The sequence below is a fragment of the Theobroma cacao genome, chromosome 9 (assembly GCF_053813885.1).
Source record: "Theobroma cacao isolate CCN51 chromosome 9, ASM5381388v1, whole genome shotgun sequence".
NCBI classification, from domain to species: Eukaryota; Viridiplantae; Streptophyta; class Magnoliopsida; order Malvales; family Malvaceae; genus Theobroma; species Theobroma cacao.
In genome coordinates this window covers 1415040-1430408 of record NC_142647.1, presented here as the reverse complement: position 1 = coordinate 1430408, position 15369 = coordinate 1415040, and the positions used below count along the sequence as shown (strand labels likewise).

Genomic DNA, 15369 nt, shown 5'->3' with positions numbered 1-15369 from the left:
AATTTCCAAGTTTGAAACAAAGTTGTGTTATCAAGAACCAAAAGCAGAACATTGTCAAGCTGATAATTTTGAGAAAACTAGTAAGCCAGATTAATCCAAACCCTGCAAAATGATAGCAGAAAGAGATGAACTCTGCGCTCTCAGCATGGAATTCTGTTTAACTGTATGTCATGATTATACTCAAAGAAGAAAAGCCGCTGGTAACAATAAACATGCTATTAACATAATCTTATTCCATACTTTCAGTAATTCTCTTGAAGAGAATTAATAAATGAATTCAAGTCCAACAGAAGATCTGAAAAATTTTACACATTATTATCACAAATACGAAAATTATAGGTAGCGGGCATCAAGTACTATAAACCTACTGCTCATGAGGATGCCTGGTGTTGAACGGTGCTTGCATCATAATTTCTGAAATTTCGGAGCTCCCTCTGGAAGTAAGGATGAAGGAAACGAACACCTTCAAGGTATAAAGGTGTCTGCATTTCGATCAAGCGAGATACCTACAAAGATAGATGTATATCTATTGTAATTCTGCTAACCTAGTAACTATCTTCTCTGTTCTCTTTTCTGCTTCCCCACAAAAGGAGGAGGGAGGAGGGAAGAGAGAGAGAGAGAGAGAGAGACAAAAAATGTGGATATACATTTGACAGAAACATGCAGAGGAACACTTACGGCTCGGCGGAAGGCAAACATCTCTTCTTGACCAGATAGCATTGATGTTATACCCGCTGGTGCACCTCCTGAACTCACACTTCCTTCTGCCAAAACATCCCGGCGAAGTTTTGCACCTTCTGTCTCTGTTTCGAACTGGAAACTGGAAACAAGCAGGTTAACATGTTCAACTAGTTGCAAGCAGATCTTTTTGACCAGATCACCGGATGACCAACAATGAAAGAGTTTATTCCTTTTCATGAATGCTTTATATACATTCAGCAATTGCAATTGTCAAATTAAAGTACTAAGTGCATGTTTCAAGCATGCTGCTTGTTTATATTGCTTGGCTATTTGGATGAGCTAAATGCTCTTTAAAGAATTAGCACCGACTCTGTGCATTCAACAAGGCTGCTTTGGAATTTCGTGCCAATACTTGAAATAATGGCACATAATGAATGGGAACAGGGAAGAGTAAATTAGCTTCACATGTCAAAACCTCTTCTTTTTTATTATTTTTTCTTTTACATATGTATCTTTCAAGGATGATCATAAAGCAAATATAAGGCTTACCATTCCAGATCAAAAAGAGTACCCTCTTCGGTTCCTTGAAATAAGTCATCAATAGAAGAAGCAGCTGAACAAAATAGACGGCAATGATGGTTGTATAGCTCATCAATGAGGGTAATAAACCTACGTGCCTGAGAAGTGGAAACATACAGTCACTTATGATAGGATAAAGAAGTGCAGGCAAAAGCTATTAGTAATTCTATTCCCTTTCTCTTACACATTATTTGCTATTTGTAGAGAATGGTACCTTGTCACGGATTCGCATACTCATAACAGGAATATCAGAGATGAAGACTGTATGATGGTTTTTTGCAGCTGCAATATAATCTGCAGCACCTACCTGCAGATAATTGAAAGTGATAAATTAGCAGAAAAGAACCAATCAAAAAGAAGTGCAGGTTTTTATAGATGTTGTTTTTGCCAATTTTATAAAATGTTGAAACCTTATGTTGTTAATTCAAGAAGAGGGACATGAGCTGTTCAGAACTAAAACAACTCACACAAACAGCATGGAAAGCATCGTTTGATCACTTTGATCAGTAAGCTTTCTACTAATGGGAATCATGATGAAAGGAAACTGCCTTTCTTTCAGCCAAGAGTGTTTGTGTCTCAATTTCTAGGGAACCTCTTTTCGCTGCTTTCCAACTTTGAGGTACTTAGACCACTCATATCTTGCCATCTTTGTGGTACACACAGATTAATCTTACTACTACCAGTTATTCGCATCTTATTCTGACCTAAATATTATTTTCTTGCTCTCTTCTTTTGCTTTTACATATCATGTTTTACAATATTCAGCTCTGGGTAGTGAAGGCACCCTATAAATCAGATCAGTCAACAGTGAATGAGATGAAAAAGTCATATGCTATTAATAAGTCTCACAAGAAGATTGGGAAAGCACATATACAGAGAATCAAGAAGAGAGAGAAAATGGGAAGAATAAGTTATGGAACTCATAATAAGCCAAGTATGATACCGGCCGACCACATAGATAGTCAAATGTGAACCGTGCTACTCCATTACAGCTCTCAGGAACCTCCAATTTCCTGATGTAAAGAAAAATACACATGTTTAAAATGGATAGATAAAGAAAACCAATGCCATTAGATTAACAAGTACCTTCCAAACATCACTGGAACAATATTAGATGTGACTGTTCCTCCAGCCTGGTTTATAACCTGACACCATATTTTCTCAAATTCCTTCGAAGCGGTACCATCTAGAGGCCAAAAATAATGAACCTGCATGTACACGGTTCTTATTTTAACCTCTAAATAGATTTTCAAGTTTTCTTAAATTAGGAAAAGAAATTATTATCTACAATTAGGAATAAAGAAAGAAAAACATTTGTCTATGTCAAGGAAAGCAAGGAAAAAAAATCAGTATCCACATAGAGAAGCATGAAACATCACCCTGTCTATAGACCTCTGTGCTATTAGTCGGCGATAATCAATCTCGCCTCCAATCAAAATGATCTCACAATGTTCTTCCAACTTATCTACAAAGTTTAGGAAGATCTCTCGCTGCATGCCATCCTGCATGAGCAAAATAAAAAGAGAGAAAAAGGGAGAATGTGATAGCTCATCAATTGTTAACCAGGTACAATTGAAGTCATACGAATCTATAGGCTGAAAAGAAATTGAAGTTTTCCAAAACACCTGATTTAATTCCTTTGGTGCCCGATTACTGGTGGCAACAAGAACAGTTCCAGTACTAAGTAATCTGCTTAGAATTCCAGATAAGGCCACAATAGCAAATACATCAACAGTCTGTAATAGATAGCAAAAAAGTTCAAGTCATATCATGAGTTATGCATTCAGAAAACTGGTTTTGGTTTGACCAACATTCTGTAGCATATGGTGAAGAACAGTCATCAAGGCTCCTATAGGAATGGAACTTAGAGGCATTGCTATATACAATAAAAAAAATAGAAGGTTCTCATTCTCTTGGCAGAGACCAAAACTGGCAGTTTCTACTCTTTGTATATTGAATAATTTAAAAAGAAACTGTCAAACTGTGATTGCCAAAGATTTAACCAATGGTCATGCCAACCAGCATCAAGGGTTCACAAATTTTGCTTAAAATGTCAATGAAACACACTACCTGTATCTCATCAAAGCAAAGAATGCTAGCTCCTCTTTCTCCTGCTTGCCTGTCAACAAGAAACTTATCTGCTACTGCAAGAAGGATGTTTTTCATCTGAACCTCTTGTTTATATCTTTCTTCAGCAGCTAGCCACTCCTTGGCTTTCATATCAAAGGGAAGATTCATAATCCAAGAAGATATGCTTGACTGCAAAGACTTTTCCTCAACTTGATTTTTCCACAACTTATGCATATCTTCATTTATTTTAAGCATTGCCTGCCAATGTGAAAGGCAATTGTAATTACCATGTTTTTTTTTAAAGAAAAAGAGTACAAACTACTTAACATGTGTCCCCTATCAACACATGCTTATTTTGAGAAACTAGCAACCATAACAACTTATGCCATAGCACATTGCACAAGAAAAGCCTACTCTTTGGGGCAGGGAGGACCGCAGATTAGAAAGATAGGCACTAAAATACCAGGTACCAATGCTCCCTTTGTGTCTCTGCAACAGTAAAATAGCTTTCTTCTATAGGATTATTACAGATTCAAATATGAGAATACTCAAGACATAAGTAAACTACAAGAAATGGCTCACCTCATGAAAATGGAACCTTCGACGATGTTTAACTATTCCATCAGTGGCACTATAAAACATATCCATAAGCATTGTCTTCCCTACAGAAAATGAGCTTAAGTTAATAAATTTCTACCATCAGTCTGTTCACATTGGAAGAATTATGGAAACAACATACAGGGAGATAAACCCCATTAAAATGAGAAACAAAATATCCAATTTTTTCTGGTCTGATTATCAGTTCACAATTCACATTTACTTCATCAATGAAATTTGGCAACATACCACTTCCAACATTCCCATATATATACAGTCCTTTTGGGGCTGCAGGAGCAGTAGGACGACGACCAACAAGTGAATCCAACTTCTTCTCACGATTGAGGTATGAAACCCACTTACCCACTCCAGGTTCAACATCTTCAGATTTTCTCCTGAGTCAGATGAAACTTCACAATATCAAAAAGAACTAAACAATGAACAGATTTGGATTTCCATCCAAATGTTCCATTTGTAGTTTGTTAATAAAAACAGAAGCAGCATCCCTCACCGGAATGCCCATCTTTCTAAAAGTTTACTCCTACGACTTTTAACTGATGTCCAAAGATCCCCGCGCTGCTTGAGTTCAGCTTCCTCCATCAAAAGCCTCCGCCGCTCATTCTCCCTGTGTTTCTCCCACTCAGCTAGCTTAATCTACAATAGGAAGTTTAAAAGCCATATTTTACAAACAAAATGTCATGGTAACAGAGTAATCACTACAAAAATGAATGGTACATCACTAAATTAGAGTTCAAAATATACATGATATTCCTCCATATCTTTTTCATACTGTTCCAACCTCCCAAGCAAATTTTCCAATGCCATAGCAACCCTTTCTTGGTAAGGATCATGCTGCAGCCTCCCTTGCTCCACCAAGTTGCGGAAATGCGATAGAGGCCCTGAAGCAGAACATGAAAGCATAAAATGGAGGTTTATTAAGCATTGTCTGGCTTAGTTTATCCAGTCCAATATAGAAAAATGTTTCTACTTGTAAGAGTTAATAATCCAAAGTTTTTCTTTCCCCACATGTCTAACCTTTTCATAAAAAACCAAAAAAGGTTAAATCCTTTTTTATTTGATTTTCTATCTCCTCTTTCCTAGAAACAAACAAACTAGACCAATCATACCCAACAAAGGCGCCTCACTTCAAAATCCAAAATTTGTAGCTAAGTTGACAAAAAATTCCAATTTTCGGAAATACCCTGTTCAAGTTATTAACCACATATAGCATGAAGAAGATAATGAAATAAATATTAAAATAAAATCAAGCATAAGAACCTGGAGGTTTTGGGGAAGAAAGATCCTCTGAATATGGACGAATTGCATGGATGAGATACTTATTTGAAACTCTTCGTTGGACAATCCCCTGATTCAGAAGCGAAGATATTGATAAAATTCTTCTCATTTTGTGCCCTTTTCTTTTTCCTGATCGTGGTATTGTCTTCCAAATTGGTGGGAAGTTGAGAGAAATTTCTGTCCCTCTATGGTTGAGCAGGGAGGGAAGAACAAGAAAAGGTGACGTGGCAGTCGATGAACCAGCCACGTGGGATAAAAAGCAATACAGACGTGGAATGGTAATTTACTGTTGGAGTATGGGAACTGGGGTTTTTCCTCTTTTATGTCTCTGCTTATTTTCGAGAAATATACAAGTGTAACTAATTGATGTGATTCATTGTTATTGATTGATGGACTGCAAAAGCTAGCAATGAATTTGCTTCCAACGTCTATTCATGCAATCTTCTACCCCAAAAACCAAGCTTTTAATCCTCCTCCGTTCACTCACAACATCAGCCACCAGCAGCTACTACCAAAGAGCTGCGGCGGAACACGGCTGCCTCACTCTCCTCCAATCATGCAACACCTTCACAAACCTCCTCCAAATCCAAACCCAAATTCTCAAATTGGGTTTCCAAAATAACCCTTTAATTCTCACCAATTTTGCATCCAAATCCTCTGACCTCAACTCCATTGACTACGCCCACTGCTTCCTCTTTTCACCCCACTCAAACACCCTTTACTATGATGCTTTCCTTTTTAACACTGTCATCAAAGCTTATGCTCAAACTGGGAACTTAAAGGCCAAAGCTTTATGGGTTTTCAATTTCATGCTTGAATGTGAAGTCTTACCTAATAATTTCACGTACCCGTTTGTTTTAAAGGCCTGTGCTGGCATTGGGGACTTGAATTTAGGCATGTCCGTGCATGGGTCGTTGTTAAAATTTGGTTTTGATGTGAATAATCATGTTCTAAACACATTGGTTCACATGTATGGTAGTTGCAAAGGAGGGATTCAATTTGGTCGGAAAGTGTTTGACGAAATGACGAAAAAGGACTCTGTTCCTTGGAGCGCTATGATTGGCGGGTATGCTCGTTTGGGGCGGTCAACGGATGCGGTTGACTTGTTTGGGCAGATGCAGATAGAAGGCATTTGCCCTGATGAGATTACCATGGTTGCTGTTTTGTGTGCATGTACTGATCTAGGTGCACTTGAACTTGGGAGGTGGGTTGAGTCTTTTATTGAGAAGAAAGGACTGAATAAATCCGTGGAGCTTAATAATGCTATTATTGATATGTTTGCAAAGTGTGGTGATGTTGATAAAGCTTTGAAATTGTTTAGGACCATGAGTGAGAGAAGTATTGTTTCTTGGACTTCTGTCATTGTTGGTTTAGCAATGCATGGGCGTGGATTGCAGGCTGTTTCTTTGTTTCATGAGATGATAAGAGCTGGAATGGTGCCAGATGATGTTGTTTTTATTGGATTGCTCTCTGCTTGTAGTCATTCTGGATTAGTTGACAAAGGAAAGGAATTCTTTGATTTGATGAGGAAGGAGTTTGGTATTTTGCCTAAAATTGAACACTATGGATGCATGGTGGATATGCTATGTAGGGCTGGACTCGTTAGAGAGGCAGTGGAGTTTGTTCAAAAAATGCCTAATGAGCCAAATTCTATCATCTGGCGAACCCTGATAAATGCTTGCCGTACACATGGTGAACTCAAGCTAGGAGAGAGCATTGCCAGACAACTAATTGAAAATGAGCCAATGCGTGAGGCCAATTATGTTCTACTGTCCAATATTTATGCAAAAATGTTTCACTGGGAGAAGAAAACCAAGATTAGGGAGGTGATGGACAAAAAGGGGATGAAAAAGATCCCAGGCAGCACTATGATTGAGCTAAATAATAAAATTTATAAATTTGTTGCTGGAGATATGTCACATAATCAGTACAAGGAAATATTTGAGAAGGTAGATGAGATGGGGAGACAAATGAAGAGGGCTGGATATGTTCCATCTACGTCAGAGGTTATGCTTGATATTGATGAAGAAGACAAGGAAGATAATCTGAATAGGCATAGTGAAAAGCTAGCTATTGCTTTTGCTCTTATAAATACACCACCAGGAACTCCTATTAGGATTGTGAAAAATCTGCGAGTTTGTAATGATTGTCATTCTGCTACTAAGCTTATCTCTAAGATATATAATCGAGAAATTATAGCGAGGGACCGGAATCGCTTTCACCATTTCAAGGATGGTTTATGCTCTTGTAAGGATTTCTGGTAACGAAGTAATGACAGTTTCATCATGTTGGCTTGGTAGATAGAATCGTGACGATTATGGAGTTAATCATGCTCTGTGGAAGTTAGTTCCAGGACAAAGTTTTGAGCACAGATATGATGACCGTGCATGTTTTTCGACTGAAGTATGATCTGCTTAGATGGTCAGAGATAACTTCTGTTGATCCTCCGGGAGAATATCCCTTAGAAATATATGCTGTATGCAATTTTTCAGTGTTTGTGGCCACTAAGATTCTTCATCTGAATATTACTGTTATGTTTCCTCTTGATTTATTCGTGGATCTCCGGCTTGAAGAACTAATTTTCTGGTATGTATCACAGAAGGCTACAATGATCCTGAAGCCTTGATTTAAAGTGGAGTCAGCAATTAACCAAAGAAAGAAAATGGAGTCAGCAGCTTTATTGGACAGGATTGCCCTTACTAACTGTGATTCTATGTAGTCTTGACAAACCTATAAATCAAAAATTGCAATGAGGGTGTGGATTTGAGTTATTGGAGCTCATAATTCTTGTAGAATTCGCAGCCAACAAATATGAATTATTTTCAACTTGCAATGACTGACTTTATGAATTGTGTGAATTTGTATTTAAGTGCTTTTGTATGTAGATTGTGGGATATAATCCTGGCCCAATGTATAGTAGTATGGCGGTTGAGAGATGAACTGTTTTTGTTGTTGATAACTGAAGAATTGTAGCCGTCTGGTGGGGCAAAATCTGCACTAAATCCTAATTCAGAGCAAACCCCAGTCAGAGCATGTGAAATCCTATCGAGTTGGTTGAGGAGCTAAGCTGGAAAGTTGTGCTATCATCGGCCAATATTTTCTTTGGAAGATCAGTTGAGATTATGTGACTGAAAATCGCTTCTTTTGAGCTGCAGGCTCCCCTAAAGAAGGCGCTAGTTGGAAGGCTGTAGCAGGTGCGAGTCTAGTGAATCTTGGAGGTCAAGTTTACCTGGACTTTCGCTCTTAACAATTTTTTTGCCCCAATTAAAAGGGTATCTGCATGGTTTTTAGCACTGTCATAAGATTGGTAGTTTCGTCATTTTTTCTTTTTCTTCTTTATTGGTCCAACCTCTCTGCACTGCTTCTTTGACATCTTACAAGCTGTAACTCAGTTGTCCACGAAATGGAATACAGAGAGCATGCAATAATCATTCTGTGAGAGAATAGAATATAAGAGGAATAATTATTTTATAGTTTGATTCATAAAATGGAATAGAGACGGAATATTATTAGGATACTTGGTCAGTGAAAAGCATGTAAAAGAGTATGTAAGTTTCATCGCTGAATACCATCAGTGATGCACAGCAATTACCATTTTCATATTCTCTCATGTCACACTGAACTTCTGGAATATTTGCAGATACCACCCTACCAATGAACTAATGCTGATGGTGTCTACTATCAATATCTTAACAAGATTTTATGTCTCCATGATAAGTTGTCTATTTGGCTTGGACGGTACAAACTGCATTATTATCATGTGGGGTATATTAAGAACAAGAAAGATGCTAACCAGGAAATTGCTGGAACATTCAGCTGTGTTTTTCTGCTTTTTTACAGTATAATCTACCCATACCACATGGTTGAAGATGATCCCAGAAATATCTTCCAGTTTCTATATGTGAAGTCTTCTTATATCTTACTGTATTTGACTCAAATAAATATAATGATTTTGATCAATTTAGGAAATATATTTACATGTTAATTTATAATTTAATCCTAGTTGTTTTAGTCCAATTTCTTTGAACAATTTTGGCGATTTTTTACACCTCGCATTACCCATACTAGTGTTTTCTCCTGTCTGAAGCTTAAAAGTAAGCATTCTATTCACCATCCATCTTCAAAGTAAGATGATTCCAAAACTTCCATGTGCCTTACCATCCATCCAGAGTATATGTCTGCATATTCCTGTTCATTTTCTTATCTGCAGCAGAGCAAGAAATTCAATTTACCTGACAGGACTGATTAAACTATTCATGTGGACCTTAATGATCATTGACAATACTTGATCCAAAACGATGTCTTGCCACCCCTTCACGTGAATTGTCACACAAAATCTCCCTTTTCCCTCAGGTTTTCCCCTTTTCACTTTTCTGAGTGATTGCTCCGAGAATTATTGTTGTCTTGGACTCTTTTGACACCATTAGACCACTTTCCCTATGGCAAACTTGTGGGAGAGTACAGCAAAACTGAACAACCATTTTGCACAAATTATAATCTCAGAATTAGGCAGCGTTACTGCAGACTGCAATTAACTTTTTTATTTGTCTCCATTAAATTTAGCACTACTGGTCTAAATCTCCCGATGACAGCAGTCAGTCATCCTCTAAGCTCCAGAAACAGGCTTGTATGTCTCAAGGACGAGTTGTAAGCTTGCTTAACAGATTAAACAAAATGCACCAGAGATCATTGGTGTGCACATACGTATGCTTTTCCCATTGGAGATCTTTATGTCGGTGACTTCGGGTACTGTAATGTTGGGAAAAGAGCACTCTATTTACTTGGAAAGGATCATGATCCTTTGTTCGGACAAGACACATTGATGTAAGCAGCCTTCTAATCACCTTTAGAACAACATTTTTCATTGCACTGATCTATGTTTCTTTTCTTTTTCTTTAAACACAGAACTCATTGGTGTCAATATTCTCTATTGCCTGCTGCCATACAACTTTCTTGCATTCACTTCTGTTTCCTCAGTCGGAACTATCATATTATGACACATTTCACATACAGAACAGGTGCAGGGGAAGAAAGTGATGAATATGGCAAAAAGATCATAACCCAATGGCTTTTCTGGTCAGAAAAAGGAGTGCAGGAGATTCATGGCTATGCTCGAAGTGGAGGCCGGTAGGGGACCCCAAGGGTTGTGGTTGCATTTATTGTCAACCTCAGTCTACACTTCACTTGTACTGTGTGGTGGAGCTTTTCTTCCCCCATTAAGATTGATGTTTACATTTATTTAATGTCATATTAAATCACTGCTTTAATGAAATTAATCACTCTAAGACCTCAATGAAGCACAAATACAATGTTTAAAAATAGAGGCCTTGGAGCATTATTATATTCAAGTAATTTGCCTTGTTGCTGCAGCTCCAGGATCCAAATATTGGGTTATTGAAAGTTGAATATGCTAACATAGAAAGGTATCAATCTGGCATAAGTCAAATAAATAGAAGGAACTTGGTTTTTCGTCCTTGTGAAAAAAAATGAAACAAGCTCCAACTCCAAGACAACAAAGATGGGAGAGGCACATCCTTTACTTGTGGGGCTGCAAAAGCACTTGGCATGATGACTGGCGTACATGGTTCACAGCTTCCACAGCAGACGAATCAACACTATCATAATTCAATTTTAGTGAACAAGGCATGCACAGTGCATGTCGAAGATTCTATTTATTTAGCCATATCCCCCATCGATTATTCAACACCTCCAATTTCTCTTCTCTGAAAATCATATCCCTGTCATTAGCACGAAAAAGTAGTGGGGGACACATTACAAACTGCTAGGATTTCCCGTAATGCTATGTGATAAACCATATCCCTTTGCAAACTGCCAAGAGAAAAGAAAACTGACAGACCTGTCATAAATGGTAGTGGTGGTCATTGTAACTTTGTATGGTTAACGATAATTGGTGCATTGCCTGCATAATTGTCTTCTTTGAATGCTTATAGTTGTTCCTTGAACATAGCACAGAGGAGGCTTCTTGGCTTGCCACCGCTCTTTCTATTTTACTTCATCTGTTCAAACTCTTATAAAACCATGGTTCGTTTCTTTAGCTTCTCAGCTACTTCCATTTTACTTTATTTGTGTCAAGTGAAAATGGAATGAAATCGGGGTTTATAGCATGAATTATCACTCTTTGTATAAAGATATTGTTAACGTTCAGTTTTACTTACAGGCAGAGAAGATGAGTTTGACTGTTGCCGATGCAATGGACTACAAGGGATTCCCTGCTGACAAGTCTAGAACTGGTGGCTGGGTACCTGCTGCTCTCAGCTTAGGTAGAGCAAGAATGCAACTCTTTCTTCTCCTTTGTAACCAACCATATGCTGCTGTTTGAGTCAAGCATCCCACCAAGTCATTAAATGAAATATTAAACAAAACCCAATCCTGCAGTTGCGCTGTGATTTATCTGTTAGAGCTCTTCCAGGCCTGCAGATAGTACTTGGGGACTTTTATGATCATTGCTTAGATAGAATAACTTAGACCACTAAGTTCCAAAGCTTAAGAAATTCATTTACTTGCATGCATTTTCATATTGACTACTATTTACAACAGTTTTGAAACTCTAATAAAAAGTATTGAACCTTTCCTTTGTGGTCCAGAATACTCCACCTCAAATCGCAGCTTGTGCTAGATATTTAGTTTTCTTAGATATTCAAAACTTTCAGACAAAAAATTCCAGTCTGCCAGCCGAACCTGTCTCAGATATTCATTTGTGAGCTAAATACTCATCGCTCATCTTCATATTGACTATAAGTACGGTCTCAAACCACTAGTAAACAGACAAGAAATCAAGCTTTTCTTTAACATGATTTGCTTTCTGTTAATAAAGCCTGTCCTAGGTTTGTTGATAACGTTTGTCTGTTTGTTTCTTTTCTTTTTTTGTTGTTTCTTCCAATGGAAAGTACTAGTTTGGATAAATGGCACTTTGTGTGAGGCAAACTTCTTTTTGTCCAGTTCTGCTTTGTGAGTGTGGGTGGGAAAAGAGAAAAAGAGCAGCACGTCTGTCATGAACTGCTATGTTCATTTATTCCAACACAGTATTTGATTAGTTAAATCTTAATGTTTCTCATCTTGGTAGAGGCCTAACATTTGCATCAAGGAGTTTTACATGATGAGTGTTGAGTCAAAATGGATTAGAGTAGATTCAGGTTACATGTTTACTCCAGGATTTCTCTTGTAAATAAGTGGGAGACATAAATCGTTTGGAATCTGAGAATTTCCTGAATAATGCCAGTAGCAGCAAGAAGAGTAGTTGAAGATAGATACAATTAGGGCCACTCTTGGTAGAGTGATTTTCCAACATATTGTGCGAGATGGGAACTCGTTTGCAGACATGCTTGCTAAACATGGTGTTGACTGTGAGTCTATGTTCACAGCATGGTGGTAGCTTTCATTAGCAAATTTCTTTTTGAATACTTCTAGTTCACAATGTTCTGATATTGTAAAGCTTACCTTAGAATTGTGGTACACTTCATATCAGGTATGTTTTGTTTGCTGGTGTTATGTATGCTCAAACCAGTTATACTCTGATTGTAGTATAAACAGTTTACTGTACCCTTACTATCTTGGGCAGATTATTAATGAAAATACTTATTAGCTGAGCAAAAAAAAACAGTAGTTGAAGATACAATACAGAACATTCATATTCATTCAACTAACACACACCAAACATGGATCAGAGAGTAGCCTACTAGGAATTGATAAAATTGAGTTCAGTTATGATTAAACAATTGAAGTTCTTTTTCAGGCATTGAAATATGTGAGAGGCTGTCAACAATGGGAATAGCAGTGAACCTTGTGACATACTTGGGTGGAACTATGCACCTTCCTAGTGCTACTTCTGCCAATGTTGTAACAGACTTCATGGGTACCTCATTTCTGCTGTGTTTACTTGGTGGCTTCCTTGCTGATTCCTACTTAGGTAGATACAGAACAATTGCAATATTTGCCATAATTCAGACCCTTGTAAGTACAAAAGTCACTCAATTTTCTTCTTACATAGCCATATTAAGAGTTAGGCTTTAACTGAAACGTTTAAATTTTCCAGTCAGTTTCTATACGCCTAATGACATGATATTGGTGATTCAGGGGACTTGCATGTTAGCAGTATCTACAAGACTCCCAGAGCTGCGGCCACCTCCTTGCCAGTCTACTGAAGTCGCTCAATGCAAACAGGCTAATAACTTTCAAATGGGAATTCTGTATCTTTCCCTGTATCTAATAGCATTAGGGACTGGTGGCTTAAAATCCAGTGTCTCAGGATTTGGAACGGACCAGTTTGATGAGAAAGATGAAAAGGAGAAGGCCCAGATGGCTTATTTTTTCAACAGGTTTTTCTTTGTTATTAGCATAGGGACATTATTGGCTGTCACAGTGCTTGTTTACATCCAAGATGAAGTAGGTCGAAGTTGGGGTTATGGAATTTGCTCTGCTTCAATGTTTGTTGCAATCCTGATATTCTTATCGGGAACTAAAAGATACAGATACAAGAAATGCGTGGGAAGCCCCGTAGTTCATATTTGCCAAGTTTTTGCTGCTGCCATTGGGAAGAAGAATGTCAAAGTACCATCTGACATTGCGTTATTGTATGAAGATCTCCCTGAGGCTTTACGCAGCCATCACACAGATCAGTTCTGGTGAGCTATCTACCTCTAAATGAGTATGTAGACAAACAGGAAGAACATAATTGTCTCATCTCAGTCCATAACTGCTACCTTGTATTCTTTTCATTCTTAGTTTCCTGGACAAGGCCTCTGTTGTGATAGAAGATGATTATGGAGACGACGGTTCCTTCACTGTGAACCCTTGGAAGCTTTGTCCAGTTACAAGGGTAGAGGAGGTGAAGAAGATGATCAGGCTGCTTCCAATATGGGCAACAACAATTATATTTTGGACAACATATGCGCAGATGATCACTTTCTCAGTGGAACAAGCAACCACCATGGAGAGAACAATAGGACATTTCCAAATTCCGGCTGGTTCACTTACCGTCTTCTTCGTGGGAGCCATATTGATCACTTTAGCTGTATATGATCGTTTGGTTATGCCACTCTGGAAAAAATGGAAAGGAAAACCAGGTAAGAGATATAGCTTTTTGGAACTTTTGATCTTTTCTGTCATGTATCTTGTCATTGTCAAATTTTGAACAAAATAGCATTGAATTATTCACACGAGTGAGGTGAAATATGGCATCCACCAGTATGATTTAAGATTTTCAAGTAATGGTTTGATCAATATCTTCCACAGGATTCACCAATCTGCAAAGGATAGCCATAGGCCTCTTTCTATCGGCAGTGGGAATGGCAGCTGCAGCGGTAGCAGAGGTGAAACGGTTGTCAGTGGCAAAACAATCCAGTGAAACTACCACCCTACCAATAACCGTTTTCCTTCTGATTCCCCAATTCTTCTTGGTGGGTTCAGGAGAAGCATTTATATACACTGGTCAGCTGGACTTCTTCATCACTCAATCCCCAAAAGGAATGAAAACCATGAGCACTGGCCTCTTCCTGACAACTCTTGCACTTGGCTTCTTTTTAAGTAGCTTGCTAGTTTCCATTGTGAAGACCGTGACTGGAAGCAGCGGTAAACAAGGATGGGTGGGAGAGAACATAAACGAAGGAAGACTCGATTGCTTCTATGGACTTCTAGCAGCATTAAGCTTCATCAACTTCGCATTATTCCTTGTTTGTGCAGCATGGTACAGGAAGAAAACAGTTAAACGTGATCCTGAACTGGAGATCATAGCCAAAGAATCCACAATCGAAGAGAAATGCTAGTGTTTTATGCTTGACTTCTTTAATCACCAAAGTATACACAAAGTAGTCCGTAGTTGGCTAATTTTCTCCATTAGAATGGAGGGTTGAAGTTCTTGTACGCAACATGGTTTCCAGAATTATTAATGCATGCAGCTATTTTCCACGGAATCAAAGATTTCAAACCAAAAATTAAAGTCATTAGTCCCAAAAGCCGGTCTAAAATCAGCCTACTAAGTACTTGGAAAGTGAATGCTGACCCAAATTTTCGGGGGTAAAGTTAAGGTAATAGCAGTTAAAAAACTTTTTTTTTTTTTTTAAATTAAAGTTCACTCGTAAAGAAATGATGTCCATGTACAAACAGAAGAGGTTCAAAACTAGAAAGAAC

General features: G+C 38.0%; 2 protein-coding genes and 1 pseudogene across 5 annotated transcripts; 2 read left to right on the top strand and 1 right to left on the bottom strand.

The window, feature by feature from the left end:
* Nucleotides 1–198: 198 nt before the first annotated feature.
* Nucleotides 199–5341, bottom strand: LOC18587813 (AFG1-like ATPase family protein). Its single transcript, XM_007011827.3, has 14 exons — nucleotides 5206–5341; nucleotides 4690–4826; nucleotides 4439–4581; nucleotides 4177–4322; nucleotides 3913–3992; nucleotides 3331–3588; nucleotides 2886–2996; nucleotides 2640–2762; nucleotides 2347–2468; nucleotides 2204–2273; nucleotides 1475–1567; nucleotides 1231–1358; nucleotides 679–820; nucleotides 199–506 (listed from the first exon to the last, which is right to left on the bottom strand). The coding sequence occupies exons 1-14, from the start codon at nucleotides 5330–5332 to the stop codon at nucleotides 372–374; spliced, it is 1815 nt and encodes a 604-aa protein (XP_007011889.3). The 5' UTR covers nucleotides 5333–5341; the 3' UTR covers nucleotides 199–371.
* A 316-nt stretch (nucleotides 5342–5657) lies between these two features.
* Nucleotides 5658–8056, top strand: LOC18587812 (pentatricopeptide repeat-containing protein At4g21065 pseudogene; annotated as a pseudogene). Its single transcript, XR_016028400.1, has 2 exons — nucleotides 5658–7699; nucleotides 7823–8056. The product of XR_016028400.1 is annotated as a pentatricopeptide repeat-containing protein At4g21065 pseudogene (transcript).
* Nucleotides 8057–10964: 2908 nt separating this feature from the next.
* Nucleotides 10965–15157, top strand: LOC18587811 (protein NRT1/ PTR FAMILY 6.2-like). 3 transcript variants are annotated; one of them, XM_018127693.2, is made up of 6 exons: nucleotides 10965–11092; nucleotides 11402–11504; nucleotides 12977–13194; nucleotides 13318–13865; nucleotides 13966–14306; nucleotides 14476–15157. In XM_018127693.2, exons 1-6 carry the CDS (start codon nucleotides 11090–11092, stop codon nucleotides 15003–15005), a joined length of 1743 nt encoding a protein of 580 aa, XP_017983182.2. In that variant the 5' UTR covers nucleotides 10965–11089; the 3' UTR covers nucleotides 15006–15157. The 3 variants fall into 3 exon arrangements, with proteins under 3 accessions (XP_017983182.2, XP_017983181.2, XP_088666102.1); XM_018127692.2 differs by lacking the exon at nucleotides 10965–11092 and adding an exon at nucleotides 11118–11265; XM_088809976.1 differs by lacking the exon at nucleotides 10965–11092 and having other exon boundaries at nucleotides 11122–11504.
* The last annotated feature ends 212 nt before the right edge of the window (nucleotides 15158–15369 follow it).

Bases quoted from the DNA above. Each gene is read 5' to 3' on its own strand.
- LOC18587813 (XM_007011827.3), bottom strand. From the start codon at position 5,332: ATGAGAAGAATTTTATCAATATCTTCGCTTCTGAATCAGGGGATTGTC. The intron at 2,763-2,885 runs GTGTTTTGGAAA...TTGCTCATGCAG, and splicing joins CACCAAAGGAATTAAATCAG to GATGGCATGCAGCGAGAGAT. The intron at 2,274-2,346 runs GTACTTGTTAAT...TCTTTACATCAG, and splicing joins GTTCCAGTGATGTTTGGAAG to GAAATTGGAGGTTCCTGAGA.
- LOC18587811 (XM_088809976.1), top strand. From the start codon at position 11,348: ATGAATTATCACTCTTTGTATAAAGATATTGTTAACGTTCAGTTTTAC. The intron at 13,195-13,317 runs GTAAGTACAAAA...TTGGTGATTCAG, and splicing joins TTGCCATAATTCAGACCCTT to GGGACTTGCATGTTAGCAGT. The intron at 13,866-13,965 runs GTGAGCTATCTA...TTTCATTCTTAG, and splicing joins CATCACACAGATCAGTTCTG to TTTCCTGGACAAGGCCTCTG.